Source organism: Eubalaena glacialis, chromosome 18 (assembly GCF_028564815.1).
Source record: "Eubalaena glacialis isolate mEubGla1 chromosome 18, mEubGla1.1.hap2.+ XY, whole genome shotgun sequence".
NCBI lineage: Eukaryota > Metazoa > Chordata > Mammalia > Artiodactyla > Balaenidae > Eubalaena > Eubalaena glacialis.
This window is the reverse complement of record NC_083733.1, coordinates 69,319,266-69,347,151: the sequence shown is the minus strand read 5'-3', so window position 1 is coordinate 69,347,151 and position 27,886 is coordinate 69,319,266. Positions and strand designations below refer to the sequence as shown.

Here is a 27,886-nt window from a genome sequence, read left to right as displayed (position 1 = left end):
GAGTCTTAACCACTGGACCGCCAGGGAAGTTGCCACTTTTTTTTTTTTTTAAATTATTATTATTTTGTTAACAAAATTTTTTTTAATTTTTATTTATTTGTTTATTTATTTATGGCTTGTGTTGGGTCTTCGTTTCTGTGCGAGGGCTTTCTCTAGTTGCGGCAAGCGGAGGCCACTCTTCATCGCGGTGCGCGGGCCTCTCACTATCGCGGCCTCTCTTGTTGAGGAGCACAGGCTCCAGACGCGCAGGCTCAGTAATTGTGGCTCACGGGCCTAGTTGCTCCGCGGCATGTGGGATCTTCCCAGACCAGGGCTCGAACCCGTGTCCCCTGCATTGGCAGGCAGATTCTCAACCACTGCGCCACCAGGGAAGCCCTTTAATTATTTTTATAAAGTATATTCTATAGAGCAGTACTATGGAAATAAACATACGCACATACATAATTTCTATACATCACATTGGGGCCATAGCCAAGGAAGCATTTAGTGTGGAGGGAACACTTTTGAGGGCAATTTTCTGGTGAAACCTAAGGTGGCGGTGGTAGGTGGAGGACTGGCGGAAGCGTCTCTGGCAAAGGGAACATACATAGGGCTTCTCTCCCGTGTGGATTCTCTCGTGAGCCCGAAGGTTGGTTTTGTGGCTGAAGGCCATTTCACACATGCTGCACATGAAAGGCTTCTCTCCTGCATGAATCCTCTGATGCACATGTAGGTCTGATGCCTGGAAGAAGCCTTTGCCACACTCGGCACAAATATATGTCCTCTCATTATTGTGTCTTTTCTGGTGAACTTTTAACCGAGAGGAATACCTAAAGATCTTGGGACACGTCTCACATTTGTATACTTTTGGGGCTCCGTGGAATCTTTCTTGGTGTTCCCCACGTGCAGAGTTCCCCTCAGTGCTCTGGTGGGTAGAAACAGGCTCAAGGGTGACCTGGTCTGGCTTGAAGAGAAACTCTGGTTCCACCTCCACAAGGACATCTTGATAGGAGGGTCCTTTCAGGGACCCTTCCTGGGACCTGGAGGGGCCTGGACCTGCTTTTCTGGAGCTGAGTGGATTCTCCAAACAAACACCTCCTTCTTCAGGCCTCGGACTGTTCTCTTCTTGGATAATGAGTAGGAAAGGTAGTTGATTGTTTGGACTAGTAATACGGTCATTTACTTGACATGTTTTCAAAGAAATGTTGCCACCATTTTCTTTACCTTCACTTTCTGTAGTGGGGGAAAAAGTGACTCAGTGAAGTTATACCCAAGAAAGAGTCCACACAGATCATCCCTCTGGTACCTGGGCTTTCCCCACTCACTTTGTCTTGTTTCCAGGGAAGTATCTTGAGGAGTCCAGAAAGGTGTCCCCATGTTCTCTCTTGCTGGAGTTCCTGTCGACAACTGTTTTGTGAAGTGAACAATGACTTCTCTTAAGGGCATATTCTCACAAAAGAGGGCTTCCTGTCCCTGCATGTGGACGTGGACCTGTGAACAAAGCCTGATTACTATCTATAATAACTTCTTTCTCTACTTCCAGGCAACTCCAACAGACTACTTATTCCTTACACCCCCATGCCCCTCACCCTGGGGGTCAGAACCCTCTACTTACTAAGCCAGGTGGCTTCATGCCATCATCGGTCAGATCTTCCATGAATTTCTCCAGGTTTCTGCCGCTTGCATTCCATTTCTCTTGTAAAGTGGACCTGTCACCGCAGCGGCCATTGATCATAAACTGTTCCAGGACCAAACGAGAAATTATTTCATCCTTGCTGTGTTTTTCTGGCTGCAGCCATGAGTGAAATAATTTATAGAGTCTTTGCAGCTCCTGCCTTGCACATGAGTTATTGCTGTTTTGAAATAAGCTGAGCTGAGTGCTCCGGAACTCAGAGATCCCCTCTCCCTCCTGGATGGCAGATCCTTGGCTGGGTTTAAGCTCTAGATTATCTGACCCTGGATCCTTCCTGGATGGTTCATCTTGAAAGGAGATTCTAAGGTCTAAAGCCATTCTTAACAAGAATTCTCAGAAAGCCACAACTTCAGGGATTCAATCTCTGCTGACTTGTTTCTTGGGGGATCTCTTTCAACAACTGGTGGATGTTTAAGAACTGCAAGCTAGAAATAGAAGAGATATGTAATAAATTACAACACTGGTATAATTGAAAAGAAACAAACAAAATTCAGGTTCAGTTGAGTTCATGGATGAATTCTACTAGACATCTGGTGAATAAACAAATGGAGAAAAGCGCAACCTCATCAGTCATCCCAGAAATGCAAAATAAAACTACAACAACGTGCTACAAAATACCTACCAGAATCACTAAAATAAAATAGAGTTAGCATTGACATGGATTGGAGCACCTGGCACTCTCAGTCACTGCTGGTGAGTACTCACGTTGGAAATGCTTTGACTAATATGTGCTAAATCTGTATTTATGCATTCCCTGTGACTCATCAATTTTACTCCTCGGCATGTACTCAACGGAAGAATATACTCATGTGCAACAAAGGCATATACAATAATGTTTCTATCGACATAATTCATAATATTCCCATGCTGTAAATAATCTAAATGTCCAACATTCAATGGGACAGATTACAATTAATTGATGTAGAGGCATATTTGATAGCAATGAGAAGAAATTCTTCATGCAACAACATGGAAATAATCCAGGCACTAAACAATACATTTTGTTTCTTCTCGTTTATGTTCATTGAAAAACATATAAATACTATCAATATTATTTAGGATGTTGGTTAAAATTTTGGAAACAATAGTAGATCCTGGGATAGGTACATATGGAGGGCTCCATAGGACGACCCCATCCCAGTTTGCCTGGGACTAAAGAGAGAGTTCTCTTGTTCTGATGCTGTACTTCCAATTTTAGCTGGCGATAGTCTACCTCTTGATCTTGGAGGCAGTTACACACGAGTGTTTCTCTGTAAAAATCCACCAATCTATATACTTTCACTTTTCCTTTTTTCTGTATGTGCATTACATTTCAATTTTAAAAGTTCAATTTTAAACAGTAAATAGCGTCTTAAGTTGTAATTGGACATGATTTAACTGAACGAAGGCGATCTAGTACAAAGATGTTCTTTCAGTCATTATAAGAAAACAAAATATTACAAACAATTGACAAGAAAGTGAATGAAATAGGACAGGCTGGAATCCATATACATGATTTCATCTTGTGCTAGAAACTCCTACATCAGACACAAACACCTGCAAAACCACCTCAGCTACACCCCGTGTCAGCCCAATGACACATTCCTCAGGAAATTTTCATTTTACTTTCACCTCTTTCTTTTTTCCAATTACCCTTCCTTATGAAAAACATTTGTCTTTGCTTCACTGATCTTATCAAAGTTATAATTTTATATTGATCTGTTTCTTTCTTTTTAAAAATAAATGTATTTGGGACTTCCCTGGTGGCGCAGTGGTTAAGAATCCACCTGCCAGTGCAGGGGACATGGGTTCGATCCCTGGTCCAGGAAGATCCCACATGCCACGGAGCAACTAAGCCCATGCACCACAACTACTGAGCCTGCACTCTTGAGCCCGTGAGCCACAACTACTGAGCCCATGTGCCACAACTACTGAAGCCCGCGTGCCTAGAGCCCATGCTCTGCAACAAGAGAAGCCACCGCAATGAGAAGCCCGCGCACCGCAACGAAGAGCAGCCCCTACTCGCCACAACTAAGGAAAGCCCACGCGCAGCAACAAAGACCCAACGCAGCCCAAAATAAATAAATATAAATTAAAAATAAATAAATAAATAAATGTATTTATTTATTTTGGGCTGCGTTGGGTCTTTGTTGCTGCGCATGGGCCTTCTCTACTTGCGGCGAGCGGGGGCTACTCTTCGTTGCGGTGTGCGGGTTTCTCATTGCGGTGTCTTCTCTTGTTGCGGAGCACGGGCTCTGGGCAAGCAGGCTTCAGTAGTTGTGGCTCGTGGGCTCTAGAGCACAGGCTCAGTAGTTGTGGTGCACAGGCTTAGTCGCTCCACAGCATGTGGAATCTTCCCGGACCAGGGCTCTAACCCATGTTCCCTGCAGTGGCAGGAGGATTCTTAACCACTGCACCACCAGGGAAGTCCGTATTGAGCTGTTTGTATTGCCTATCCTTTTCTACTGGAGCGTAGGATTCAGAGGAGAAACTGAGTTTGTATTATTCAATATTGATTTGTGACTGCAAATCAATGATCTGGGCAACCACATGCATACCCCTTGGGATGTCAAACAGATAAAAGATTTAATCCTTTTTCTATATCATTGCCCTATTTTTGTGTGTGTGTGTTTTTTTATATATAGTCAACATTTCAAAGACTTGTATTATTATTATTATTATTTTTGTCCGCACCACGCAGCTTGCAGGATCCTAGTTCCCCCAACCAGGGATCGAACCCACACCCTTGGAAGTGAAAGCACGGAGTCTGGACCACCAGGGAATTCCCAGATTTTTTTTCTTTTTTTTTTGGCTGCGCCATGCAGCATGTGGGATCTTAGTTCCCCGACCAGGGATGGAACCCGCGCCCCCTGCATTGGAAGCTGGAGTCTTAACCACTGGACTGCCAGGAAAGTCCCTGTATTTGTTGTTGTTTTCTTTTAAAGCAAACATCGTGCCACAAAATCAGAAAATGTGGGTGTTTGTTGGGATATGTGGGCTCCCAAATACCTAATTAATTTCTGTTAACTGATGTCATGTTTTGTGCCAACCTCACCTGCTGATCTGATAAAACTAGCCACCCTGATCTCATCAATGAATGAGGCAAAGATGATTCTAGGCAAAACCCTATAGGAGAAAGTTGAACACATCCTTGCCTTCCCCTAATCCACTTATCACACCTATTTAGTCAACCTTTTTAAAATGCTAATCTGCTCAGGTCATGCTCCACTGCTCCACTTAATTCCCTCCATGGCTCCCTCTTGCTCTCAGGGAAAAGCACTAAGTCCTTCGTGGTTCCACCAGGCTTTGTCTGGGCCTGTCCTCACCCTTCCCACCCCACCTTAGGTGCTGTGGCTGGTTATCTACATCCAGGTATACTGGTCTCTATTGTTTTTCTTTTTTCTGTATAATCCATACCTCCTCCTTCATCTGGGACTCCCCACGAGTTCTCTCTCTCTTTTTTTTTTTTTGGCCACACCACATGGCATGTGGGAGTTTAGCTCCCCAACAAGGGATCGAATCTGCGCCCCCTGCATTGGAAGTGTGGAGTCTTAACCACTGGACAGCCAGGGAAGTCCCATGGGTTCTCTTTCTGGACTACCCCAGGCACACACAGACCACATGGTCACATTTGCAGACATGCACTCAATTTCACACAAACAAGGCCACGGAGCACTATTATGGCTAGGACCTTGGAATACGAAATTGCCATATTTAGAATTTTCATCACAAGAAAAAGGGATGTAATGATGCATGCTGATGGATGTTAACTAGACTTACTGTGATCATTTCTCAATACATGCAAATATTGTATCATATGCAGTACATCTGAAATTAATACAATGTTATATGTCAATTATATCTCAATAAAAAACAAAACACAACAAAACCCCCCCAGACTGCCAATGTTCTCAACCTGGAGCCTGGCATTTACAAGCTGTGTGACCCCAGACACGTTACCCATCAGGCCTCCATCCTTGTCATGGGGGCTCTGATCTCTAATGACACCCAGCTCAGAATTGCCATGGGAGCTAAAAGAATTGATATATATGAAGCCTGTGGAGCATTCACTGGTAACTGACACACACTCTTTCATTTTCAGCCCCACCATCATCTCAATCGGCCATGCACCTCCATTGCCACAAGATGCAATAAAAATGAATTACTAGAACATAAAATTAACAAAAAGCAATGCCAAACTAACAGACTTTCCTAGGAGAAGTCTACTTCAGTCAGGCCAGATTTTGCACAGCCAGAGCAGCTGTCACAATCAACCATCCCCCATGCCTGAGAGACATCCATATCTTTGTACCTAGGAATTTTCTCCCCACAGCTATGCATAAATATACACGCATGCACACTCACACACACACACGAAATGGGAAACTCACCTCCTCCAGAAGACTGAACTTCAGACTGGGTAATCTTGAGCTGAAGGCTGAGGACCCGCTGTGTGACTCACTTTCTGAACTGGGTTCATCTGATGTGCCTTCCCAAGGCTCCTCCCTTTTATAGGATCAGGGACAATAATGCATTTAAAGACATGATTGGATAAAGTGTGACTGTTGATGGAATCTCTGTTGGAATCTTCATCAGCTGCAGCCCCAGCTTTCCAGTATGGTATTATATAACAGCCCAGGGCCTGGGGCAATAGGCCACAATCAAACACACATATTTCTGCAGTGAAATATAACAACATTCGCACTTAAGTGGGGATATAATGTTTAATCTCACATCAAGTTTTGTCCTATGTGAGTCTTATACAAAGTTAACACTTTCCAATTTTCCAAGACTTGTGGACAAGTGAAGCAGAAAACAAGGCTAAGAGTCTCTCCTTCTGGGAATTTCCTGGCGGTCCAGTGGTTAGGACTCTGCACTTTCACTGCTGAGGACCCAGGGAACTAAGATCCCTCAAGCCGTGTGGCACAATGTGGGGGTGGGGGTGAGGGGGATTCTCTCCTCCTGTGCATCGGGGCTGGTGAGTCAGAGGGTGCCCCAGGACCCCAAAGGAGAGGTTCCTAATCCAACAAAGAAATCGTAGGGGCTGAAACCAAGATCATTTAGTGGGAAGGGAAAGAGCAGTGCTTATTTTATGTAAAGAAAGCACATGATGTTTGATGGATTTGTGGGGACTGAGGAAGAGGAAGGGGTTAAAATGGGGAGAGGCTCCTGGTTTGAAAATGTGGTGGGAGGGGTGGGGTCTTACACTCACTAGAGGGAAAGCAGGAGGAAGAGATTTTAGGGAAACTCAACACTTCTGTTTCCTGACTTCGTGTGGAGTGAGTGACCACCTGGAAGATAAGAGAAGAGATAGGGAAGCAGATGGAATGTTTTTTGGAGAGAAGGGACTTTTGCAGCAGTCCTAACATTATCTGCTTTCAAGTTATATCCAGAATCAAACCACGTTTTAACCTGCACTGCCCAGGCCCCATCATCCTTCCCTTGGATTAATGAGGTCAGCTCCTAACTGGCTTCCCCTCCTCCCAGTAATCTTCCTTCCTTTCTTTTCTTTTTTTCTGGCTGAGCCACAAAGCTTGCAGGATCTTAGTTCCTGACCAGGGATTGAAGCCAGAGCCACGGCAGTGAAAACACGGAGTCCTAACCACTGGACTGCCAGGGAATTCCCACACAAGTCTTTCTATTCCCAAAGCAGCCATCATAGTGACCCTGTTATAACCGAGTCTGGACACGTGCCTCCTCTGTGGAAGCTCCCCAGTGGCTTCAAGTTACTCAGAGCAGGGTTCAGACTGCCTCTGGTAAAAAAAACTTTGCCGCTCCCCGTGGCCTCACAGTTTCACAAAATTCAGTAAAACCAAATTATCAGGGACTTCCTTAGTGGTGCAGTGGTTAAGAATTCGCCTGCCAATGCAGGGGACACGGGTTCGAGCCCTGGTCCAGGAAGATCCCACATGCCGTGGAGCAACTAAGCCTGTGTGCCACAACTACCGAGCCTGCGCTCTAGAGCCCATGAGCCACAACTACCGAGCTCACGCACCACAACTACTGAAGCCCGCATGCCTAGAGTCCATGCTTTGCAACAAGAGAAGCCACTGCCATGAGAAGACTGCACACTGCAACGAAGAGCAGCCCCCGATCGATGCAACTAAAGAAAGCCCGCGTGCAGTAACGAAGACCCAACGCAGCCAAAAATAAATAAATAAATAAATAAATAAATAAATTTATAAAAAAAGAAAAGCAAAAGAAAAACGGTTTCATACTCGCTTCGGCAGCACATGTAATAAAATCGGAACGATACAGAGAAGATTAGCATGGCCCCTGCACAAGGATGACACACAAATTAGGGAAGTGTTCCATATTTTGTGCCCTTCCCCACCGTCCTGAAACACTTTGCCAATTCACACACACACACACACACACACACACACACACACAGAGAAAAGCGGTTTCAGTTACCACCTACATGGCCTCAGTTCAGTAATTACCAGCTGTTCCAGCTTCAGACTGTGGTGCTGGAACAGACCGTAATATCTGGCAAGAGGGTCTGAGGAGAGGCCAGGCAGATCAGCTGTCCCTGGGCTGTCAGGCCATCCCCTCTCATCCCGCAGACTTTTGGGATGACAGCTCAGGAGACGCCTCCATCCTGGCTAAGTTAAGATGAAAATAGATGAGCCTGGTCGCCTAGTGTGGTGAAAACTGGGCTCCCTTCCCTGGCCCATCTCCTCATTTCATACTCTTGCATCTGCCAGGGCATCTGGCCTGACCTTGGCCATTCCTTCATACACACACAGAGAAACTCATACATCCAGGGAAAAGTAACTAGATACGGAAGAAGAATCACAACCTCACAAAAATCATAGTAAGCAACATATGTTATATAGTTTAAAGAATTGGAAGTACAAAGAAATTAAAATAAGAGGATAAAATAATCCAGGACATGAGGAAAGAAAAAAGCCACAGGAGCAAGAAGATATGCTTCAAAAAAATTGGGAAAATGTTGGTTATGGAAAACATTGATAAAGAAAGGACTGAGTAGAATACATAGGAGGATGGGGATATTTAAAGAATGAATCAGTGAGTCCGATGATCAGATTGAAGATGACATCTAAATGGCCAAGGGTAGGAGAATGAAACAGAAAGCATAAAAGAACAAAAGTTGTGATCCACCTGTGGGAAGGGATTTTCTCTGCTTTATGCCTCTGAAACAGTGGCTAACACCTATTGCTATTAAATACTAGTTGTGGGATACATAAAGAAAATGGAACTAGAAACACCAAGATCTGGATCCAAGTAGTCTCCAAAAGAGGGGGAAAATATGTGATGCCCGGGCAGGAGACATGGGGCGGTGGGGGGGAGGGTGGGGCTCAGCAGTCTAAGTCAGGTGCAGACATGAGACCCCTTTTTTTCCCCCTAAATTATCCTTTTTTACTTTTTTAAAAACATCTTGGGCTTCCCTGGTGGCGCAGTGGTTGAGAATCTGCCTGCAAATGCAGGGCACACGGGTTCGAGTCCTGGTCTGGGAAGATCCCACATGCCGCGGAGCAACTAGGCCCGTGAGCCACAATTACTGAGCCTGTGCGTCTGGAGCCTGTGCTCCGCAACAAGAAAGGCCGCGATAGTGAAAGACCCGCGCACCGCGATGAAGAGTGGCCCCCACTTGCCGCAACTAGAGAAAGCCCTCGCACAGAAACGAAGACCCAACACAGCCAAAAATAAAAAATAAATAAATAAATAAATTAAAAAAAAAATCTTTATTGGAGTATAATTGCTTTACAATGTTGTGTTAGTTTCTGCTATATAACAAAGTGAATCAGCTATATGTATACAAATATCCCCATATCCCCTCCGTCTTGCGTCTCCCTCCCACCCTCCCTATCCCACCCCTCTAGGTCGTCACAAAGCACCGAGCTGATCTCCCTGTGCTATGCAGCTGCTTCCCACTAGCTGTCTATTTTACATTTGGTAGTGTATATACGTCAGTACTACTCTCTCACTTCGTCCCAGCTTACCCTTCCCCCTCCCCGTGTCCTCAAGTCCATTCTCTACGTCTGCGTCTTTATTCCCAGACACGAGATCCTTGAGTTGCTGGACTCTGAAGGGCATGGTTGGAAGTGGCCAAAGTTTAGGGATGAGGCAGGACAACCCATGTGGGTGAGTCAGGGGATGAGAAGACAGAGGCACAGGTGACCGCTGTCGGGGGCACCATGAGGATGTTACCTGAGGGCATATGTATAGAGGCTGGCAGGAGTGGTAAAGAGGCCAGAATGCAAGAAGGCAAGGGTCCTGGGAATTCCCTGGAGGTCCAGTGGTTAGGACTCCGCGCTCACTGCTGAGGGCGTGAGTTCAATCCCTGGTCGGGGAACTAAAATCACACACACACACACACACACACACACGCACACAAAAATTCAAAAAAAAAAAAAAGGCAAGATTCCTAATCAGGAAATGGCGCAGCTCATTTAACTTGAGGGGGTGCAGCAGGGTCTCTCCCATCTCTCAGTGGCCCTTAATCTTGAGCCATTTAGTATAGCTCAGAGACGGTTACTGACTTGGGTTCTTGGATTTTTGCCTTTTTTTTTTGGCTGCGTTGGGTATTCATTGCTGCGTGTGGACTTTCTCTAGTTGCGGTGTGAGGGCTTATTGTGGTGGCTTCTCTTGCTGTGGAGCATGGGCTTTAGGCGCGTAGGCTTCAGTAGTTGTGGCACGTGGGCTCAGTAGTTGTGGCTCGCGGGCTCTAGAGCACAGGCTCAGTAGTTGTGACGGGCTTAGTTGCTCCACCGCATGTGGAATCTTCCCGGACCAGGGTTGGAACCAATGTCCCCTGCATTGGCAGGCGGATTCTTAGCCACTGCGCCATCAGGGAAATCCCTCTTGGATTTCTTTAATCAATAGAAATTGGTTAAGAGGCCAGGGACTTCCCTGATGGTCCAGTGGTTAAGACTCTGAGCTCCCAATGCAGGGGGCCCGGGTTCGATCCCTTGTCGGGGAACTAGATCCCACATGCATGCTGCAACTAAGAGTTCACATGCTGCAATAAGACCCGGGGCAACCAAATAAATAAATAAATATTTTTAAAAATAATCTTAAAAATAAAAAGAAATTGATAAGAGGACAGATGAGAAATTTAGGCAAGGCTTAATTGGGACTTGTGCTGCAGCAGGAGGGATCAAAAACAAGTAATAGATGCACTTGCTCTCTCCTCACGAAGAGGCGAGCTGGTCTCTTAAATGGGGGGAGAGCAGGAGCGGATTAGTGGGTCTGCCTGTCCCCTTGGTGGTGTTCTGTGCAGGCATCATGCGTAGTACACTGTTTTTGCCCCTGGCAGGCAGTCACTTCAAAGGTGGCAGTTAGGTTTTGGCCTTTTCATATCTTATTGTTTATAATTTGCCCCAACTTCTCATGCATATATTTATTTTTAGTCCCTTAGAGTTTCTTTGTATTCTGTTGTTCAAGAAGACGTTTGTCCAGGTGCAAGCACTGCAGTGAAGGGTCTCAGGTCCCAGGTCCCAGCCTGTCTCAAGGTGAGGAGCCAATCTTTCATTATGTCACCTGGGGTGGCCTATCAGAACTGGGCAGCTGAGGGCCAGATCCCAGGCTTTCTTTTGTTTTCCTGTTGGATGTTAACGTCCAATCTCAGTAGAAAGGCTTTTGGTCTCTCTAAGGCTGTTGTTGATATAGATGATGCACACATCCATACTTACTATAACGCTTTGAAATTGATGGGTTTTTTCCCACCTGTATCAGTAGTTTATTCCTTAATATTGATGGGGAGTATTCCATTTATAAATATCACAATTTCTTAACCATTCATCTGTGGATGGATGTTTGTTTTTGTTATCTAGTTGTTGGCTTTGAAGAATAAAGTTCCTGGAAACGTGCCAATACGTACAAGTATTTCTGTGGACACAGGTTTCCATTTCTCTTGTAGTTATACTTAGGAATAAGTGGATGATTAACTTCATTAACTGCCAGTGTTTCCAAATTTATTTGTACTATTTTGCATTCCTACCAGCAATGTATGAGAGTTCCACTTTTCTTCACATCTTCAACACCTAGATATTGTCAGTCTTTTAATGTTACCATTAAAATGAGTGTGCAGTGGGACCTCACTGTGGTTTTCATTCATATTTCTTTAAATAATAATACTGAATATTTTCATGTGCTTACTTATGATTCATATATCATATTTAGTGAAATATGTGTTCAGATGTTTTGCCTATTTTTTAGTAGTGTTGTTTACCTTATTACATGTTCTGTATACCTGCCTTTTGTCAGATATAGGTTTTGTAAATATTTTTTCTTAGGCCGTAGATCGATTTTTTTTTTCATTTCCTTATCAGTACCTTTTGAACTGTAAGAAATTTTAATTTTTTTTAAAGAATATGCATTTTTAAAAAATTTTTATTTTAAAAAATTTATTATTTATTTATTTATTTATTTTTGCCAGTGTTGGGTCTTCGTTTCTGTGCGAGGGCTTTCTCTAGTTGTGGCAAGCAGGGGCCACTCTTCATCTCGGTGCGTGGGCCTCTCACTATCGCGGCCTCTCTTGTTGCGGAGCACAAGCTCCAGACGCCCAGGCTCAGTAGTTGTGGCTCACGGGCCTAGTTGCTCCGCGGCATGTGGGATCTTCCCAGACTAGGGCTCGAACCCGTGTCCCCTGCATTAGCAGGCAGATTCTCAACCACTGCGCCACCAGGGAAGCCCCCAGAAATTTTAATTTTATTAAAGTCTAGTTTATCATATTTTTCTTTTATGGTTTTTTTTTTCCTATGTAAGAAACCTTGGCCTAAAGCAAGAACAAAGAGCATTCTTCCTGTTATATTTAAGATGGTATATATTTCTATCTCTTATATTAAGGTTTATGGTCCATTTTGAGTTCAATTGTGAATATTTTGAGGGAAGGGTTGAGGTTCTTTACTTTTATGCATGAGGATATCACAGTTTTTCAAAATAATTTGTTGAAAATATTATCCTTTCATTTTAAAATTAATTTGGCAATTTTGTTGAAAATAAATTAATGATATGCATGTGGCTCTATTTCTGGACTCTTCCATTGCTCCATTGTCTATCCTTTCACCAATACCACACAGTCTCATTACTATAGCTTCATAGTAAGTTTTGAAATCAGGTCTTTAAAGTCCAAATTTGTTTTATTTTAGAAAATAGAAAATGCTTTGACTATTATAGGCCTTTTGCATTTCCATATATATTTTGTTATTTTTTTAAAGAGAACATATTATTGTCTTCATAATAAAACAAAAGATGAAGCTTGGAACTGGATTGCTTGGCCTTGTATCTTCTTTTCTCAATTCACATGTGAAGCAAGGCAGTGTGGGCTAGTAGCTAAGTGCTTGGACTCTACAGACAGACTGTTTTTCTAATTCGTCTGAGCTGTGCCATTTACCAACTGGCTGACCTTGGTCATGTCCATTCTCCTCAGTACTCAGGATTCACATCTGTAAATGTGGGAAAATGGGACATTGAACTGTACAGCTACTCAGTGCAATGAAGACTCCATCCAGGTGCGAAAGTGAAGAAAAATTCCCTGCAAACGGGCTTCCCTGGTGGCGCAGTGGTTGAGAATCTGCCTGGCAATGCAGGGGACATGGGTTCGAGCCCTGGTCTGGGAAGATCCCACATGCCGCAGAGCAACTGGGCCCGTGAGCCACAATTACTGAGCCTGCGCGTCTGGAGCTTGTGCTCCGCAACAAGAGAGGCCGCGATAGTGAGAGGCCCGCGCACCGCGATGAAGAGTGGCCCCCGCTTGCCGCAACTAGAGAAAGCCATCACACAGAAACGAAGACCCAACACAGCCATAAATAAATAAATTAATTAATTTAAAAAAAATTCCCTGCAAAGAGAAAAGCATGTATCAACACCCCAAGGTTAGTGAGAGCTTGGCTTGTTGGTAGAGAGTGAAAGACTGCAGGGCTGGAGCGGGAGACTGGTAGGTAGTGAGATGAGCGGGGCAGGGGCTGCTGCATGTATTTTGGAGTCTATGATGAGAAATTTGGATTGTATTCTTACTGCTCTGGGAAGTTGTGGGGATTTAGCAAGACAAGACACATGATCTGTTGTTTTGTTTTTTTCAATGTCTTATTCCGAAATAACTGTATATTCACAGGAAGTTGCAGATATAGTACAGAGTATCTTTCACTTAGTTTCCTCTGTGGTAGCAACTTATGTAACCTTAATATCAAAACAAGGAATTTGACATTGGTTAAATCCTCCTATCTTTTTCACAGTTCACCGTTTTTACGTGTGTGCATGTGTGTAGTTCTATGCAGTTTTATCACGTGTAGAATCATGTAGGCACAACCACAATCAAGATACAGAATTTTTTTTGGCAGGAGGCCAAAAGGTTATATGTGGTCCCCAAATGCAGATACTACAAGTCATATAAAGAGAGGGAAGTCTGATATGGAGGAGGATATGCCTGCAGAAGTGAGAAGTATTTAGGGAAATAAAACCAATAGACCTTGGGGGCTAAAATCTTGAAAACAGCATTTGACATGAGCAACCAAGAATTAATATATTGCCAACAGGAATTTTGGTCAGGACCTTATAGTGACCATCCTGAATGGCTGGAGTTAGTATTTATTATTTTTTTAATTAAAAAACCACTGGACCGCCAGGGAAGTCTCTAGAGTTGGTATTTTAAAGGGAAGGCCAGGGAAAGTTGCTCTTTAACTATATAAGCAATAGAGTAGCCCTTAGGCACACTGGATGAAGCTAAGAAATCCACTGGGGTGGCATGAAGCTGAAACATGTGGGGCAGTAGCCCATCTGCTCTCTGTAAGCACAACGATGAATGTATGCCTTGCACAAGTGTCTAGCAAATCCCCTCACGAGGGGATGTCATCAATGTAGCGCCATACTTGGGTGCGTGGGTACAGCTGGATTCAATTAAGTTCTTGTCAGTTGAGGTTGTATGTGATGGCTGAACCGTTGCGGTATCCCATGGGCAACTAAGTAAAGGTGTATAGTACTGAGTTCCTATGTAGGTGAAGGAGAGGCTGTTAAAATAGGCACTGGCTAGAATACATGTAAGAGCGAAGTATTGGCCTGTGAAGATTGAATGGCACATTCACTTGAATTATGTGAGGTATGGGGGCCTCAATGGTTGGGATCAATGTAGCCGTACTCCACCATGAGATGCCATTCCTCCTAGGACACTTAACTTCTATGATGGTGTCTCAGATCTAAACAAAATTGGTTACTTCTCACTTTAAGCTAATGAACCTGATCTGTATGTCAAAGATATTTTTTTGATATGTCTTCAACATGATTTCTGGTCATTTTATTTTCTCATTTAATGTGTTATTTTTGTCTACTAATTCCTTTTTTTATTTCGTGTTTAAATTTACTTGGAAAAGTTCGTGTAAATACACATGAGGATAAATTTAACACACACACTTTCCTCTCCACCTGTATATGTATGAAATGAATCAATTATGGTTGAGGATCCTTTCAGTAACATTTGGATTTGCTTACATACAGTAGCATCTGTTCTCACTCTCTCGATATGACCTCCTGGCTGTTTGATTCATTCCCATAGTGCTCTTTTAGCCCCTGCCAGATGCCTGTATACAGCTGTACGTTTGTAGCTCACGAGATATGCCCTTCAAGATCCTGCCCCAGAACTGTGGACAATAGGCAACTATTTTCTTCCCAAAACATTAGTGCTAATTATATTTGTTATTACAGTATGCACCAAATATGGACAATTGATATGTGACAAACACAAAAAGATAGAGAGAAAGAGTCTTCAATAAATCCTAGTTTATATGCACTGGATAACTTTAGAAATTAGGGCCTAAAATCTGCTCCTCTGTTAAATATGGGCGATAATATTGAGAATGTCTAGAGCTAATAACACTTTAAATTATAACTGTGCTCCCTCTGATTGTTCTAAAATGTACTGAAATTCCCCAATCACTTTACAGAATCCCAATTATTATGAATTATGTTGGATTACTTATGGCTTTTCTGTCAACAAGAACAAAGACACAAAATACTAGAGGATTCATACTGAAAACAGTATGGTTTTGACTCCAAAATAAAATGCTGGAAAACTGCATCTCAACTTTTAATTTAATACGCTTTTTTTTTTGGGCCATACTGAGTAGCATGCGGGATCTTAGTTCCCAGACCAGGGATCAAACCCACACCCCCTGAAGCGGAAGTGCGGAGCCCTAACCACTGGACCGCCAGGGAATTCCCTAATATGCATTCCTTCTGATCCTTTGTGAGAAAAACATTTTCAAAGTTTGGGTTTTTTTTTTCCTCAAGAACTGCCTGTACTTGAAATATCTTGCCTGCTCTACTTTTGTTTCTTGCATAATTGAAGTAGTGAACTGAATAATTTAACTGAATAAGTGCCATTATTATATCAATAGATTGTCTTTTGTTTCCAATGAAAATTTTGGTTTCAGGGTGTAAGCATGTATCAAAACATCAAAATGTACACCTTAAATACATGTAGTTTATATGTTCAGTCAATTATACCTTCATGAAACAAATATTCAAAACCTGTCACTTCCAAATAATTTTATTATGTTTTATTATCATCTGTGTCCTACAGGTTATTGTAGCTACTGGAACAGTATGGCGGAGTTAGAATGATGGACCTCTGGCAACTTTTCCCAACTCCATGTTCAGTGACATCATGTTGGCAGTTTGAAATTGACCATGGTGGGAGTATTCATATCAGGGAAATTGGAAAACACTACAAACCAGGACTTAACTGTATTATTGAAAGCCTAGACTTAAGAATATAGGAACAATACAGATTAAAATTGTAAGTATATGGTGTATGCGGTAATTACATTGTACAGAATGCACAAAAATTGAGGAACAAAAATGAGTTGATTACTTGTTAATGAAAAGGGAAATAGTCACAACATAAAAAAGTAAAATAAGCATAAGATATAAACAGATATTTTACCAAGAAGATAAACAGATGGCAAATAAACACATGAAAAAAATGCTCAACACCATGAATCCTTAGGGAGATGTAACTAAAACTACTGCTTCCTTACTAAAAGTGTAAATTCAAAAGACTGACAATACCAAGTATTGGCAAGAATGTGGAAGCATTTTACATAAACCTGGTGGGTATACAAAAGCAAACCATAATTTTAGGTCATCATTTGGCAGTTTTGTAAGTTAAACATTCACCTATTCTATGACTCAGGCATTATACTTTGAGTTACTAACACAAGACAAGTGAAAATACATACATACACATAGAATTACACACAAATGTTCTAGCACCTTTACTCACAATAGCCAAAACTGGAAGTAACCCAAATTCTCTTAACCAGACAAATGAATAAACAAATGGTATAAGTATAGAAAAGATACTACTCAGCAATAAAAGGAATGAACTACTATGGATCATTGAAGAATCTGAAAATAATTATGAACCATGAACGAAACCAGAAAAAAAAAAGTAAACATTTTATGAATAAAATCATATAAAATTCTAGAAAATACAAAATAATCTATTATAAATAAAGGTAAATCAATGATGGCCTGGAGGCCTGGGGAGGAGAAGGGCCTGAGGTAAACTGGGGGTGAGAGACATGTTCATTATTGTGATTATGATGAGGTTTCATGGGTTTATATGTAAAATTTAAATTGTATACTTCAAATAGATACAGTATACTGCATGTTGACTATACCTGAATAAAAATTAACAAAATGGTTCAAAAGAAAAATATAGATATCCCACTCTTTTCAGAAAATCAGGCCTGGCAATCCCATATTGCCTCTCTTTTCTGATGACCTTGGAGGAGCAGCCTTGCCTTAGTGGTAGCAAATACTGATGAGTAATAGATTCCTTCCCACCTGAGTTAACAGGAATGTTGGCTGGTCACAAAGCCACACTGTGGACTAAGGCAGCGGTCCCCAATCTTTTTGGCACCAGGGACTGGTTTTGTGGAAGACAATTTTTCCACGGACAGGGGAAGGGGGTTGGGGGGTGGGGTGGTGTGTGTGATGGTTCAGGCAGTAACGTGAGCAATGGGGAGTGGCAGATGAAGCTTCACTCTCTCGCCCGCTGCTCAGCTCCTGCTGTGCAGCCCGCTTCCTAACAGGCCGAGGAGCGGGCCGGTCCGAGGCCAGTGGGTTGGGGACCCTGGACTAAGGGATCTCCTTTCTCTCTATGCTTGTTTCTCTGTGTAGCAATGGCCTTTAGGTGAACATCCCAGAGAGGCTATAGGAATCCAGAAAACCAATAGCTTATTTTTTTCACAATGACCTCAGCTCCAAAAGATACACTTGCCTGGAGATTCTGAGAATTTCTGGGCATCTGTGCCCACTGATACTGCACAGTCACAGTCAATGGAGCATTTGTTGATGCAATTTTAGAAGGGGCATATTCCATCTACTTCACTGCACTCTCCTCCGCTCCAGGGTTCCTTTACCAAGATGGTTCCCCCTGTCCCTAGTCTTACAGCGGCATTATCTAGTGAACTCTGGGGATCAGGGCATGTGGTTTTTTGCAGAATAACTGCTGAGCATTATGTGATATTTACTGTGAATAAGAAAAACAATTTGTGTTGTTATCAGAAACACTGGAGGCTGTCATAACTTCCTGGCTCCTCAGGGTGTTTTCTGAGCCCACAAAAAACCCTGATACCCAGTCCACAAATCAGGACCCTGAAACCCTGCAGTCTCCTGCAGTCTTTCCTAGCAGATCCTGGGCAACAATGTACATTAGGCCAAAACCAGAAAGAGAGCTATATTCTTAATCATACTGACATGTGAGGCACACAAAGCATGGGACCTCCATGAGAGCTGTGCAGTCCTTAATGCTGGTACAGCCCAGTTGTTTTCAGATCACCTCACACAGTGAATAGAACCCCAAGACCAAAGGTGGCTTAAACACTAATATCTTTATTATTACAAAATGCAGAGCAATAGGAGGCATGCCGTTCCCAGCTTCGTGACTCGGAGGCTGGGAAAATCCAAGAGAAGTGTTACCAGAAACTAACGTGTCCCTGAAAATGCAGTGCTTCCCGACAAGTCAGCAATGGAACTCAGAGAGGGTCCACTAGGCCCAGACTAGGTCGGGTCCACGCCCTACTTTGGAAATGAGAAGGGAATGAGGACCCCATAAGAGCTAAGACTACTCATCACTTCCCCCGCAAATGGGGATGGGACAGAGGTCAGCTTCCCTGAGTATGTTGGGAGGTAACTTTTGCACACTGTGGACTTCCCAGGTGATAGAGGTGAAATGAATTCTGCCATAGATGGCACTGACATAAAGCTGGCAAGGGTCCTGGGCAGGTAAGAAATTATAACACAGTTCCTTAAAGATTCTCACATACCTGGAACTTTAGGGAAATCTCCCCACTGCAGACTTTCAGATATATGGGCTTTAATTCAGGCAGATGGCTCCCTCACAACTTCTCTCCTCCAGTGTAATTATACTAGAAGTAAACTGTACATCCCAGCATATCTACGGCTCTTCACTAGTCTGAAGGCTCTGGTATTTTTTAAAATTAATTTATTTATTTTTGGCTGTGTTGGGTCTTCGTTTCTGTGCGAGGGCTTTCTCCAGCTGTGGCGAGCGGGGGCCACTCTTCATCGCGGTGCGCGGGCCTCTCACTATCGCGGCCTCTCCCGTTGCGGAGCACAGGCTCCAGACGCGCAGGTTCAGTAATTGTGGCTCACGGGCTTAGCTGCTCCGCGGCATGTGGGATCTTCCCAGACCAGAGCTCGAACCCGTGTCCCCTACATTGGCAGGCAGATTCTTAACCACTGCGCCACCAGGGAAGCCCCAAGGCTCTGGTATTGAATGAGATCAGATTAGCAGCTAACAGATTACCTGCATTCACTGCACTTGTAAGACATCTTCCACTGTGAACTCTAATGTTGAATGAGGCTAGAACTTTGGCTAAAGGATTTTCCACAGTCCCCACACTCACAAGGCCTTTCTCCAGTGTGAATTCTCAGGTGTTCAACGAGGTTAGATTTGCAGCTAAAAGATTTCCTACATTCTCTTCACTGATGAGGTCGTTCTCCAGTGTGAACTCTCTGGTGGTAAACGAGACTAAACTTTCGGCTAAAAGATTTCCCACATTCATGGCATTCATAAGGCCTTTCTCCAGTATGAATTCTCTGATGTTGAATGAGGATGGATCTTTGACTAAAGGATTTTCCACACTCTCCACAATCATAAGGCCTTTCTCCAGTGTGAACTCTCAGGTGGTTAATGAGGTTAGATTTGCAGCTAAAGGATTTTCCACATTCCTGACACTCATAAGGCTTTTCTCCAGTGTGAACTCTCAGGTGGATAATGAGGTTAGATTTGCAGCTAAATGATTTTCCACACTCCTGACACTCATAAGGCCTTTCTCCTGTGTGGACTTTCCGATGTGAACTGAGGCTGGAGCTTTGCTTAAAGGATTTCCCACATTTACTGCACTCATAAGGTCTTTCTCCAGTATGAAGTCTCCTGTGGTGAATGAGAGTGGAGCTTCGGCTAAAGGATTTTCCACATTCATCACACTGATGAAGCCGTTCTCCAGGGTGACCTCTCTGATGCTGAATGAGGTTGGATCTTTGACCAGAAGATTTTCCACATTCCCTGTATCCATAAAGTTTTTCTCCAGTGTGAGCTTTCCTATGGCTATTGAGGCTGTAGCTTTGGGTAAAGGATTTCCCACATTCATGGCATTTATAAGGCCTTTCTCCAGTGTGGACTTTCTGGTGCTGAATGAGGTTCCATCTTCGGGTACACGCTTTTCCACATTTGCTGCAATTATAAAGCCCTTCTCTAGTGTGGACTCCTTGGTCCTCAACAAGTGTGTCTGTGCAGCTAAAGGCTTTCCTGCCTTCTCCCCAGTTGTGGTGCATTTTTCCACTGTGAAAGACAGCCTCGCACTCATTATTGTTGTTTGGGTTCTCTTCAGTGTGAGTGACTGGTTGATGGAAAAATCTCGTGCTGGCTAAGAAGTCTTTCCCTATCTCCCTACAGGAAAAGGATTTCCCTGACACATGGGTTGTGTGGCTCTTTATAAACAAGGCTCTGTCTACAGAACTTCTGTTGGGTATCTCTCCAATGTGTTGCCCCTGATACTGTTGAAGGTTGGCAGAGAAATAGAATCGATTCCCACACGTGTATGGTTTCTGCCCTAGATGTGTTCCCTGGTGCTCAGGCAAGTGCAAAGTATCTCCCAAGATTGGGCCACACATCTCAAAGGGCTGGGCCTTCTGGGGAGATGAACCTGCCTTGAGAATCCTGATCTGTGACACTCCATCTACAGAAATGCTCTGTTGAGAAGGTGCTTCCTTATCTTCTACTCCATGCCAACAGCCTGAAAGTAAAGAAGTGATGATGAAGTACATGTTAACCTTATTGAGAGGGGGCAAAATCATCACAAATGTCACTCGACACATCAAAGAATCAGTCCATGAAACTGTTTTCAGGAAAAGGAAGTTGGGGTCAGCTTGAGGAAGCAACTGCTGTGCACTACTGGGTCCCTAAGGTCACAGGATGGTGCAGACCTCACTAGGCACAGGACGTGAGGAAAGGGTGTGGCCCGGGGGAAAGGCATGTTCTACAGCTTATTCTTCTGTCAACAGCTTTTTTTTTTTGGCCATGCCATGAGGCATGCAGGATGTTAGTTCCCCAAGCAGGGATCGAACCCGTGACCACTGCAGTGGAAGCGTGAAGTCTTAGCCACTGCACTGCCAGGGAAGTCCTCTCAATGGCTTTTAGCAGAATTATATCTGCTGATGACGTGATGCTGTGCAGAAGTCTTGTTCAGGCCCAGAAAAATCTGACTGAAAAAGAGGTAACAGGTGTTTAAGGATTATTAGACATGTGCACTCTTTAGGACACTACAAAGTGGGAAAGCACTGAGGAGGGAACAGTGTGAGGAATCAGTGAGGTAAACAGTCCAGAGAGGTGGAGAATAGTCTCAGCTGGAGTCAGAATAAAAATGACTAGTATTAAACATGACAAGTCAGCAAAGTGTTAAGAATGGAGAAGGAAAGATGGAGGTGAGGTGTGGCCACTGGTGATGGCATCACCAAAACACAATTAAAACAGGACAGGTTCTTGATATGATTGATATGAACCAAGCCCTGAAGTCATGTCCTCCCCCAACTGCCATTTATCTGGGTCAGGCCCCATCTGGGCCCATCTTGTGGAAAATGGGATCATATCCATCCTGGGAAGCACAGAGGACTCTTCCTCTAGCCCCAACTGAGCTACTGCATGAGAGATGGATGATACAAATCCTAAGGGAAGGATAGGAGAAGTCAGTAGCCAATACTGTCCCAGACAACCCAGACACAACAGATCACAGGAAAGATATTTCAAATATTACAAAAAGTACCCATGGGCACAGCTAAAGGGAAGGTGGCAGAGTAGTAAAACCAGGTATTTTTCCCACCTGGACAACAACTACAATGGTAGAATCAATCTGATTTAACTACTTTGCAATGCAAAATTGCTTTAATTTAGGTCAACTGCAGCTGTTACTATTACCCTGATATAAAAAAACAGGCAAAGACACTACAAGAAACCTACGGGGCAATATATTTGATGATTATTGGTACAAAATTAATCAACAAAATACTAGCAAACTGTATTCAGCAGCATAGTAAAAAGATTATACACCATAAACACCTGGGATTTATTTCTAGAATGCCAGGATGGTTCAACATACAAAATTAATCAGTGTAATATGTCACTTTAACAGTAAGAAAAAAATTATATCACCTCAATCAATGTACAAAAACCATCTGACAAAATTTATCACCCTTTTATGATGAAAATACTCAACAAAATATGAATAGAAGGAAACTAGCTTAACATAATGGAAGCAAAAAATTTAAAACCCACAGCAAATATTAAACTCAATGGTAAAAGACTGAAAACTATTCCTCCAATATCACTACCAAAAAAAGAATGCCAGCTTTCACCACTACTATTCAACAGAGTATTAGAAATTCTAGACAGAGCAATTAGGCAAGAAAGACAAATAGGCATCCAAAAGAGAAAGGAAGAAGTAAAACTCACCACAGCTCATGAAATCTTAAAGATTCCACCATAAAACTCTTAGAATAATTGAAGTTTGCAAAGGAAGAAGATATAAATAGAAAATGAAAAAAATCAGTTATATTTCAACACACTAACAATGAACAATCTGAACAGGGAACTAAGAAAACAATTCCACATATAAAAGTACCTGTCAAGGGACTTCCCTGGTGGTGCAGTGGTTAAGAATTCACCTCCCAATGCAGGGGACGTGGGTTCAATCCCTGGTCAGGGAACTAGATCCCACGTGCCTGCTGCAACTAAGAGTTCGCACGTCACACCTAAGGAGCCAACCAGCCACAACTAAGCTAAGATTTGGCACAACCAAAAAAAAAAAAAAAAAAAAAAAAAGTACGTGTCCAAAGAATAAAATACTTAGAAATAAACTTAACCAAGGAAGTAAGATTTGTACACTAAAAACTACAAAACACAGCTAAAAAAAATTACAGACAATAAATGGAAAGATTTCTATACTCATGGGCTGGAAGACAACACTGTGAAGATGTCAATACTATCCAAGCCATCTACATATTCAATGCAATTCCTATCAAAATTCCAATGATGTTTTCTGCAGTAATAGAAAAATTCATCCTAAAATTCATATGGAATTTCAAGAGACACCAAATTGCCAAAACAATATTGAAAAAGAAGAACAAAGGTGGAGGAGTCACAATTCTAAATTTCAAATATTACTGAAAAGCTACAGTAATCAAAACAGTGTGGGGCTTCCCTGGTGGCGCAGTGGTTGAGAATCTGCCTGCCAATGCAGGGGACACGGGTTCGAGCCCTGGTCTGGGAAGATCCCACATGCCGCGGAGCAACTGGGCCCGTGAGCCACAACTACTGAGCCTGCGTGTCTGGAGCCTGTGCTCCGCAACAAGAGAGGCTGCGATAGTGAGAGGCCCCCGCTTGCTGCAACTAGAGAAAGCCCTCGCACAGAAATGAAGACCCAACACAGCCAAAAATAAATAAATAAATAAATAAATTTAAAAAAGAAAAGATGACTACTATCTTTAAAGAAAAAAACAGTGTGATACTGGAATCAAGGCAGACATATAGACCAATGGGATAGAATAAAGAGCTCAGAAATAAACTCTTGCATATGCAGTCAAATGATTTGCAACAAGGAGGCCAAGAACATTCAGTGGGGAAGGACAGACTTTTTAACACATGATGCTGGGAAAACTGAATATCCACATGCATAAGAAGGAGGTTGGGGGCTTCCCTGGTGGCGCAGTGGTTGAGAATCTGCCTGCCAATGCAGGGGACACGGGTTCGAGCCCTGGTTTGGGAAGATCCCACATGCCGCGGAGCAACTAGGCTGGTGAGCCACAACTACTGAGCCTGCGCGTCTAGAGCCTGTGCTCCACAACAAGAGAGGCCGCGATAGTGAGAGGCCCGCGCACCGCGATGAAGAGTGGCCCCCGCTTGCCGCAACTAGAGAAAAGCCCTCGCACAGAAACAAAGACCCAACACAGCCAAAAATAAATAAATAAATAAACTAATTAAATGTCACACCCTCACAAATCTTTCCTGAACTCTAAAAAAAAAAAAAAGAAAGAAAAAGAAACCAACCTAGACCATGCAGTAATATCTCTCCTATCAGGAAACCTTAAAAAAAAAAAAGAAGGAGGTTGGATGGATACCGGGTACATAAATTAACTAAAAATGCGTCAAAGATCTTAAGAGCTACAACTATAAAACTCTTAAGAAAACATAGTGAAAAAGCTTCATGACACTGCATTTGGCAATGATTCCTTGGATACGACAAACACACAAGGAACGAAAGAAATACAAACTGGATTTCATCAAAATGAAAACCTTTAGTACATCAAAGGATGCTATGAACATAATAAATGGCAACTCATAGAATGGGAGAAAATATCTGCAAATCACCTATCTGATGAAGGGTTAACATTCAGAATATATAGAGAATTCCTAAAACTCAACAACAAAAACACCAAGCAACTTGATTCAAAAATTGGCAAAAAAATTGAACAGACATTTCTCCAAAGATATACAAATGGGCAATAAGTGCATGAAAAGATGCTCAACATCACTAGGCTGTCAAGGAAATGCAAATCAAAACACAATGAGATACCACTTCACATTAGTTAGGATGGTTATTACTCAAAAAAAAACAGAAAAGAAGTGTAGGCAAGCATGGGAGAAATTGGAACCTTTGTGAAGCTGCTATGGAAAACAGTATGGTGATTCTTCAAAAAATTTAAAAAAGAACTATCATAAGATGCAGCAATTCTGATTCTGGGTATATACTCAAAAAGAACTGAAGCAGGGACACTAAAAGATATCTGCACACCCATGTTCATAACACCATAATTCACAAGAGCCAAAGGCAAAAGCACCTAACTGTCTACTGATAGAATAATGGGTAAACAAAACGTGGTATATACAATGTTATTCAGTCATAAAAAGGAAGCAAATTCTGACACATACTACAACATAGATGAACCTTTAAGATATTATGCTAAGTAAAGTAAGCCAGACATCAAAGGATAACTCCTGTCTGATTCCACCCACATGGAATACTCATAATAGGCAAATCCATATTTACAGAAAGTAGAATGGTGGTTGTCAGTAGATGGGGGAAGTTACTGATTAAGGGGAACAGAGTTTCAGTCTGAAGATGAAAAAGTTCTGTGGATGCAGGACTGTGATGGTTGCACAATGAGAGTGTACTAAATGCCACTTAGAAATGTAAATATTTTGTTTTGTATATTTTGCCACAACTAAAATAAAGTAAAGAGACTTCCCTGGTGGTCCAGTGGTAAAGAATCCGCCTTACAATGCAGGGGACATGGGTTGGATCCCTGGTTGGGGAACTAAGATACCACATGCTGCGAGGCAACTGAGCTCGTGCACCTCAACTACAGAGCCCACACGCTCTGGAGTCCACACGCCACAACTACAGAGCCCACGCGCTCTGGAGCCCGTTTGCCACAACTAGAGAGAGAAAACCTGCACGCCACAACTAGAGAGACGCCCACGTGCCACAACGAAGAGCCCATGCACTGCAATGAAGATCCCGCATGCCACAACAAAGACCAGATGTAGCCAAAAGAAAATACACCATAAATAAATAAACAAATAAATAATATATTTTTAAAAAGAGAAAGAAACATAAACCTTTAAAACATAAAGTAAAAAGAACCTAAGCAAAGGACCTCTCAACATTTGTGTAAGCAGTGACTATATAAGTGACCACAATTCCTGACACAGTCAGACAAAAATAAATGTAAGCTATAGGAAGGGAGACATACCAGGGTGCCATGGTGCTAGACAGTCACCCAGAGAGGGAAAGGGCAAGACAGGTGGGATCCATTACACTGACCTAAAGAACAGCGATACCAAATCCTTCCCTGTAAGGCCTTTGGCGCAGTAGGCGCTGGAGTGATAAGGATGAGAAGTAGGCATGCACTCAGCTCACCCCTTGAACCACAGCACATACCCAGGCAACTGGGGAAGGAAGCAGCGCCCATGGTTTAGATGGAGACATACCTGACCCTGGAGAAAAGAGAAAGGCCAAGCCTTGCCCAGGGCATAGGGGCAGGTGTAAGAGCTTACCCAATGAAGATGTAAGTGCAAAATTCTCCAGCATCACATCGTGGTACAGGCATCTCTGAGCCTCATCAAGGAGAGCCCATTCCTCCCAGGAGAAATACAGGGCCACATCCTCAAAGGTCACACTTCCCTGCCAGGATAGAGACAGATGAAATCATCAACAGCCTCACTCCGGAAGACCCACAATCTATCTCCTCACACATCTACCCCATGTCCATCCTCCTCCTAAGATCTCAGAGGAGATTCCAGACTCTGGTGCCATTGGTGTCTGCTGTCTTCTCATACTCCCATTAACCACTGTGTTCACTCTGCTGTCCACTCTGCAGCCAGATGGAGCCTGTTAAGACCTAGATGCGAACACCTCCCTCATCTGATCCAGACCTCCCACTGCCTGCAGAACAGATGCCTAACCTCACAGGCAGTCATTCCAAGTCTGACTCTTACTCCCCACACCCAGTTTGTTCTCACCAGAAAGGAAGGAGACCTGCAATTCCCTGAACCAGCTTAGCCTCACCTCCAAGCACTTCCCGTTTTTGTGATAAGCTTCCACATCTCTTTCCATTGGTGGCCTGAAATGGGAACCCCTCCATCAAACCCCTGGACTCAACTCAGGACCCTGAGCTAGGATTCTCTAAGCTCCCCACACCCAAGGGCTGGGAAAATGGCAGGTGACAAGTCTCATGACACCACAAATTTGGAGAAAATAGGGGTTGGGACCAGTGAGGGAGGACGAAACCGCCACTTACCTGACTAGGTTCCAAAAGCACTTCTGCAGCCATGGAAACCTGTGGGAAGAGGCAGGTCTTAGAGGGATGTGAGCATGGCATCCTTCCAGGGGCTCAGGCCTTCCCTGCACCCCTGGGGGTCACCAGAGTCAGGTAATCGCGGGCCGACCATCTAACCTCTGTATTGACTCTCAGCAGTTTTGTGTCCTTGGAGGAAAAAACCCTTAACACCCTCTGCCTCAATGTCCTCAGCAGCCCTACAATTTGTGCTTCCACTGAACAGACTCTGGGGATCTTTTCAAACTTAACTTAGATCATGTCTCTTTTCCGCAAAAATTTCCATGGCTCCAAGAGCCCCAAGAAGGAAGGTACAGCTTCTCAGCCTGTCACTACAGGTGCGACTCTACCCACACTTTGTTCCCTGCAGAAGCAACACGGACCCCAGGTTTCCCCAATCCTCCCGGCTCAATCCGACCTCCCAGCCTTTGCACCTGCCGGTCCCTCCGCCTGTGACCCTCTGCCACGCGCCATCACACCGTCTGTCAGAAACAGGACCCCACCCACGGCCGCCTCACCGTCCTGGACACCGGGGCCTGGGCTGCGGGCACGAGAGCAGGCGCCCCGCACTCGGGGCTTTAGTGTCTGGTGGGGTGAGGGCGGTGAGGGCGGTGAGGGCCCGGAGGACGAGCGTTTACCTGAGGCGGGTCCCTCGGCGCCGCCTGAGCCACAAGCCGGGGCAGAGAGGGGACAGCCGAGCGTCCCGAACGGACCGGGCACCAACGTCTCCAGACCGGCCCCGCAAGCGGCGATGTGCCCGACTATAGCACCGCCTCTAGTCACTGGGGACAAAGCCTCTTCCCGCGCCTTCTCTGTCTGTCACCTCAATGCCGACTCTGCGCTCTCTGCCTCCTG

General features: G+C 43.6%; 2 protein-coding genes and 1 non-coding gene across 3 annotated transcripts; 1 reads left to right on the top strand and 2 right to left on the bottom strand.

The window, feature by feature from the left end:
* Positions 1 to 438: 438 nt before the first annotated feature.
* ZSCAN4 (zinc finger and SCAN domain containing 4) lies at positions 439 to 26,313 on the bottom strand. Its single transcript, XM_061173343.1, has 4 exons — positions 26,253 to 26,313; positions 1,595 to 2,097; positions 1,286 to 1,470; positions 439 to 1,208 (listed from the first exon to the last, which is right to left on the bottom strand). The coding sequence occupies exons 2-4, from the start codon at positions 1,988 to 1,990 to the stop codon at positions 455 to 457; spliced, it is 1,335 nt and encodes a 444-aa protein (XP_061029326.1). The 5' UTR covers positions 1,991 to 2,097; positions 26,253 to 26,313; the 3' UTR covers positions 439 to 454.
* On the top strand, positions 7,866 to 7,972 carry LOC133079238 (U6 spliceosomal RNA). Its single transcript, XR_009698118.1, has one exon. It is a non-coding gene; the product is annotated as a U6 spliceosomal RNA (small nuclear RNA).
* Positions 18,516 to 27,886, bottom strand: LOC133078330 (zinc finger protein 211-like). The gene is made up of 4 exons (XM_061173342.1): positions 27,670 to 27,886; positions 26,996 to 27,034; positions 26,253 to 26,379; positions 18,516 to 20,937 (listed from the first exon to the last, which is right to left on the bottom strand). The coding sequence occupies exons 2-4, from the start codon at positions 27,026 to 27,028 to the stop codon at positions 19,622 to 19,624; spliced, it is 1,476 nt and encodes a 491-aa protein (XP_061029325.1). The 5' UTR covers positions 27,029 to 27,034; positions 27,670 to 27,886; the 3' UTR covers positions 18,516 to 19,621.

Excerpts from the sequence above, each read along its gene's own strand:
- ZSCAN4 (XM_061173343.1), bottom strand. The coding sequence starts at position 1,990 with ATGGCTTTAGACCTTAGAATCTCCTTTCAAGATGAACCATCCAGGAAG. Across the intron at positions 1,471-1,594 it reads GCATGAAGCCACCTGGCTTA|GTCCACGTCCACATGCAGGG; the intron begins GTAAGTAGAGGG and ends CTTTGTTCACAG. Across the intron at positions 1,209-1,285 it reads AGTGAGTGGGGAAAGCCCAG|TGAAGGTAAAGAAAATGGTG; the intron begins GTACCAGAGGGA and ends CACTACAGAAAG.
- LOC133078330 (XM_061173342.1), bottom strand. The coding sequence starts at position 27,028 with ATGGCTGCAGAAGTGCTTTTGGAACCTAGTCAG. Across the intron at positions 26,380-26,995 it reads TGCTTTTGGAACCTAGTCAG|GGAAGTGTGACCTTTGAGGA; the intron begins GTAAGTGGCGGT and ends CTATCCTGGCAG. Across the intron at positions 20,938-26,252 it reads TGCACTTACATCTTCATTGG|GCTGTTGGCATGGAGTAGAA; the intron begins GTAAGCTCTTAC and ends CTTTACTTTCAG.